Source organism: Cololabis saira, chromosome 14 (assembly GCF_033807715.1).
Source record: "Cololabis saira isolate AMF1-May2022 chromosome 14, fColSai1.1, whole genome shotgun sequence".
Lineage (NCBI taxonomy): Eukaryota > Metazoa > Chordata > Actinopteri > Beloniformes > Belonidae > Cololabis > Cololabis saira.
Window position 1 is genome coordinate 30,888,650 of NC_084600.1, and position 5,575 is coordinate 30,894,224.

General features: G+C 38.7%; 1 protein-coding gene across 2 annotated transcripts in view; it reads right to left on the minus strand.

Moving 5' to 3' along the window:
- Nucleotides 1-5,209, minus strand: part of mcama (melanoma cell adhesion molecule a) — an 83,836-nt gene extending 78,627 nt beyond the window's left edge. For both annotated transcript variants that reach the window (XM_061740380.1, XM_061740379.1), the window contains exon 1: nucleotides 5,083-5,209. In XM_061740380.1, the coding sequence (XP_061596364.1) occupies nucleotides 5,083-5,146 (64 nt within the window). In that variant the 5' untranslated portion in view covers nucleotides 5,147-5,209. The remainder of the gene's footprint in view (nucleotides 1-5,082) is intronic.
- Between the last annotated feature and the right edge of the window lie 366 nt (nucleotides 5,210-5,575).

Here is a 5,575-nt window from a genome sequence, read left to right on the forward strand (position 1 = left end):
AAGAAAGAAAGAAAGAAAGAAAGAAAGAAAGAAAGAAAGAAAGAAAGAAAGAAAGAAAGAAAGAAAGAAAGAAATTAGGCAAAAAGAAAGAAAGAAAGAAATGAGGCAAAAAGAAAGAAAGAAAGAAAGAAAGAAAGAAAGAAAGAAAGAAAGAAAGAAAGAAATGAGCCAGAAAGAAAGAAAGAAAGAAAGAAAGAGAGAAAGAAAGAAATTAGGCAAAAAGAAAGAAAGAAAGAAAGAAAGAAAGAAAGAAATGAGCCAGAAAGAAAGAAAGAAAGAAAGAAAGAAAGAAAGAAAGAAAGAAAGAAAGAAAGAAATGAGGCAAAAAGAAAGAAAGAAAGAAAGAAAGAAAGAAAGAAAGAAAGAAAGAAAGAAAGAAAGAAAGAAAGAAAGAAAGAAAGAAAGAAAGAAAGAAAGAAAGAAAGAAAGAAAGAAATGAGCCAGAAAGAAAGAAAGAAAGAAAGAGAGAAAGAAAGAAATTAGGCAAAAAGAAAGAAATAAAGAAAGAAAGAAAGAAAGAAATGAGCCAGAAAGAAAGAAAGAAAGAAAGAAAGAAAGAAAGAAAGAAATGAGGCAAAGAAAGAAAGAAAGAAAGAAAGAAAGAAAGAAAGAAAGAAAGAAAGAAAGAAAGAAAGAAAGAAAGAAAGAAAGAAAGAAAGAAAGAAAGAAAGAAAGAAAGAAATGAGCCAGAAAGAGCGAAATAGATTTATAGTTAAAAAGATGGAGTTGAATTGGTATTTCTTTTATCGTCATTTTTATCGTTATCGGGATAAATGCCAGAAATTATCGTGATACATTTTTTAGTCCATACCGCCCATCCCTAGTGGGTACCACACCAGGTTGAATTATATACAGCTACACATGTAAACATAATTAGAGGTGTGGTCTTTTGATTGACAGCTAAGTTTAATGGCAAGCTGTCATCGCTTTAAATTCTGAGTTGTGAATAAAGACCTAACTGAGCATAGTAACTGATGTTAGAGATAATATAGCTCGGTGTGCTGTTAAATGTACGAAGAGACCACTGTGACTGGTTTTAGGTTGGCCTGGGAGGGTTTGGTCGTGACGCTCACCAACGCAGCCTGGAGCAGGTACCTACACCTAGTCAGCCAGGACTACCCAGAGGACACCAGCACAACTGCTTATGTCCACCTTTAAAGTTAAAATTAAACTCATTCTTGTCTTCTTTTCCATCTTTCTTTCTTCTCAATCTCTTTGTAAAGCAGTCTGAGTTACCTTTGTCAATATAATGTGCTTTACAAATGACCTCGCCTCGATTCGCCTCTAGCTCATTAACCTTTCCCTCTTGAAGCATCTGGGTGTTTTGGTTGAGCGACCCGTTGGCTCGGTAGGCTAGACCGCTGTGCTTGGTCGACCAGCGGCTACTAGGAATGGGCGATATTTTACCGTTCACGATATACCGTCAAAAAAATTCCTCATGATAAGAATTTGTCATCTCACGGTAAAAACGATAAATTCCCATTGATGACGTTTTTGTGTAAAGCTGATTTATGGTTCTGCGTTAAATCCACGCACAACGTACGTGAAGGAAGGAAGGAAGGAAGGAAGGAAGGAAGGAAGGAAGGAAGGAAGGAAGGAAGGAAGGAAGGAAGGAAGAAAGAAAGAAAGAAAGAAAGAAAGAAAGAAAGAAAGAAAGAAAGAAAGAAAGAAAGAAAGAAAGAAAGAAAGAAAGAAAGAAAGAAAGAAAGAAAGAAAGAAAGAAAGAAAGAAAGAAAGAAAGAAAAAGAAATGAGCCAGAAAGAAAGAAAGAAAGAAAGAAAGAAAGAAAGAAAGAAAGAAAGAAAGAAAGAAAGAAAGAAAGAAAGAAAGAAAGAAAGAAAGAAAGAAAGAAAGAAAGAAAGAAAGAAGGATAAATTCCCGTTGATGACGTTTTTGTGTAACAAACATGGTGGATCTGAGAGCGAGATAGATTTATAGTTAAAAAGGTGGAGTTGAATTGGTATTTTTTTATCGTCATTTTTATCGTTATCGGGATAAATGCCAGATATTATCGTGATACATTTTTTAGTCCATACCGCCCATCCCTAGCGGCTACATGAACTAAAGTGGGCTCAACCCAAAACAGTTATCACAAAAACAAACTAAATCTGTGAATATTCTGAATCGAGAGTTCTTAAATCGTTACTTAATTAACAAAGGAGGCGGTTATTTTTCTGTAAATGAACTAGTTGGTTAAACAAAGAGTATTTTCACTGTTTATCAGTATTACATGTACGTAACCTTGATCGGTCAAAAACTAAGTTCGGAGTTGAGACATGACATGATGAGGAGTTGGTTAATAAGAATTAAATTATTGCAAACTGAATACTTTCCATGCCAAGAAGCTGGACTCAGACAAACAGCACATCGGCATCCATAACCTTGGACCAATGTAGGAAACTCTGATGAATACATTTCACTACTATAACTTTTTATGGATTCAACGGGGAAGTAATCCGTGGACCAGTTGAGAATGAAAATTGTTAGTTGGAGCCGTAACCAAAGGAATCTGCAGACAACGCCAAACCTTAACAGTTCCTGCAGGAAATGAGGCTTGTCTCTGCAAAAATATCCACAATCTAAAGGTAAACTCTGGCTGGTTCCCACAAACACACACTGTCACAGCTCTGAGAGAAAAAGCAGCTTCTGTCACACTGCTCCGCTATTTGGTTCAACTGATGAAAGACCACAAAAATGGCCACAATACACTTTTTTTTCTTCTTCTTTACCTGTGAACACAGACTTCTAATCTTCCTGCGGCGTGGTTCACATAATGGAGGAAACTGTGGTCGTAGATGTTCACGGCAGGCTTATTAAAGCTTTAATAACTTACCCAATCACCGGTGCACAAGGTCACAAGCCCTTAAAAATACCCAAATGCATGTTTGTGCTCAGCTGTAGCGACGTCTCAAAAGCCTGTTAGCACAAGCTGGTCCTTGTGGTCTGTTCATGCAATTAACAGCCAACAAAAAGAAGTATTATTATGCTCTTCAAGTTCACCCACAGTGTGCTGATGAGGTGACCATGCATGTGAAGTCTACGTCTGGAGATGTGGCTGCAAGTATTTTTATTTTGGCCTCTAGTGGTCACTGAAGGTACTGCATGTTAATGTATATCTGCACTGGTGTCCAAAACAAAAACTAGAGCTTCATTGGTATCAGCTGATATGCAAAGACTGGGTGTCGATACTGGAATAGCGAGAAAAATTCTAATGAGAATCTCTAATGTCAGATAACCATATAATAATGCTTTATAAGAAAGAAAAAAATAATAAGAACCTGTAAGAACTATATTTTTGCACGAAAACAGCTTAAAACTGTATTGTTTCACAAATACTATGTTCAAACTTTGCCTTTTAGTCCTTTCTCCTCCACTGGTTCTTCTGCTTATTAATGTGAAATGCATTCTGGGATACGTTGCCTTCTCAAGTCTACACAAGTCTGTTTAAAATATTGAGAAAAAAGTTATTTTCCAGTGGGAATAACCCCGAAAGCTACACTTCATAAGCGCACTAAAAATACTTTGAATAGCTTTAGTTAAATCTGCCTGAGGCCGTCACATTTGCCTGAAAGACCCAGAGTAGTGGTGGTGATAAAGTTATCTGTCTTTTACAGTTTCATCGATTGGCTAACTGGCAGCATTCAGCTTAAGAAGCAAGATCTGATTAACTTTGATGGACTGGGAACAGGCGCCAACTTCTGGGTTAAAGCCAAGGTGGACGTAAGAAAGGATGCAGTTTCCCTAATGGCCACTAGAGGCTGTCTCCAATGAGACGACCCCCACTGACCTCCATGTGAAAACTTTATAGTAGAACGAAACACGTTTACAGTCTGGTTCACAAAAACTGTTTTTATCTGCATGGTTAGATTTCACATCCATAATGCAACACAATTACAATTAGGGGCCTGGACTTTTCATAGGCCATCCAAACAGCCAGCGGACTGTCACTTCTGGCTGCGACTGAGCACTTTCAGGCTCCTGCACATTTGGGCTGTTGCAGAAAAAACGATCGATGTCGTGAAATTGTTCGTCCAAATTGGCGTCCCACGTTGTGCAATGTGAGTGGTTGGACAACGACCGCCACACTGATCTCGCAATTAAAGACGGCCTGATATAATTTACCCATTTTCCAGATATCCTAGAACTCTATCTACTCACTAGCGAATTAAAATGAATTTAAATAATTACATGTGATCTTTATGGGACTCTGAAAAAGTGGTGGACTTGTGGACTGCGAGTTATTGCAAATATTGCTTGTATTACAACTACTTACTTCAAGCTCTTTTTGCAAAACTGGCATCCCAAATGAGCTTCTTCTCCCTAACAATGACCATGATCACATTCTTCTATTTTGTTGCTTTTCTTTGAAACCACTTTAAACATATAAAAGCTTCTACAAAGCTATTTGCTTTCATGTTTTGTTTGTTTACAGTCGGCGCATGCTCATGACACAAACCAGCATCCGTCTGCTGCAGGACTCAGGAGAGCTGATTGCACATCCACCACTATAGTGTCTTACTGTGGAGTGTGAGATGTAATTTTATGAATGCAATGAACAGGAGCTTTTCCACGAATTTGACTTCTGAAATGGGATTTAAGTTCCTTTTTTGGGGGGGTTAGAGCCCCCGCCCCTTAAAATGTCTGTGCAGCCCCTGCGTTGGACGGTTAATTAACAGCTTCAATTACGCAGTAATTAATGACACCTTTTACTATTTCACAATGAGTCAGAAGAATACATATTTTCTGACGAAATGCAAGTTAAACACGCGTTAAGTTAACCGAAGTTAGGAGGGACTTAATAAACTAAATGTAAATAAAGACTCAAAAAATCACCACCAAAGCGAGGAGGGGGAAAGCGAATAAAAAGATGACAAAATGAACTTAAAAATGCAAATTTGACCCAAAACAGACATTTGCTTTGTACCACGTTGGAGTTTACCCAATAACACCTTGGAAAAATGTCAAAGCATCAAGGAGAGTGATTTAAAAATAATAAATGAAGGAATTAATAACATAAAAACACGGTTTTCATTCAAGTTGAACGCTCGCGCACTGGAACTAGTTTCCCCCGGTCCGACTCACCGGAGCGACTCAGCAGGCAGAAATGGAGGAAAAGCGGCAGAAAAGCTCTGAGTGGGAAAGCCATGTCCTCGCTGCTCGTCGTATCCAGCCCGACACAAACTGAACACAAGTGGCGTGTCGACGAGAAGTTGTCCCGGAGCCCGGAGGAGAGGAGGAGAGGAGGAGGAGGAGGAGGAAGATGGGGGAGGAGGGGGCTCAATTAAAGTTTCAGCATGGCGGGGTCCTCCTCCCGTCGAGGGGCTTTATTTGTGTTCCTGCTTTTCTGCAAGGAACTCACACAGTGAAGCCTCCAATTCTGGCCGAAAGTCCTGCAGGTGAAGATTAAATAAACCCGGCTTATCACACTTCCACACCTTTGAGCCCGAATCACAGGGTTTGTTGTCAAAATGCAGTTTACTAAATAATCCCCTCTAATATTGCTGAGAGCCTGATTTATGAATAAATTAAGTTCAAGTTTAGAGTCTGACAGGTAAAAGACATTTTGGGGGGGAAA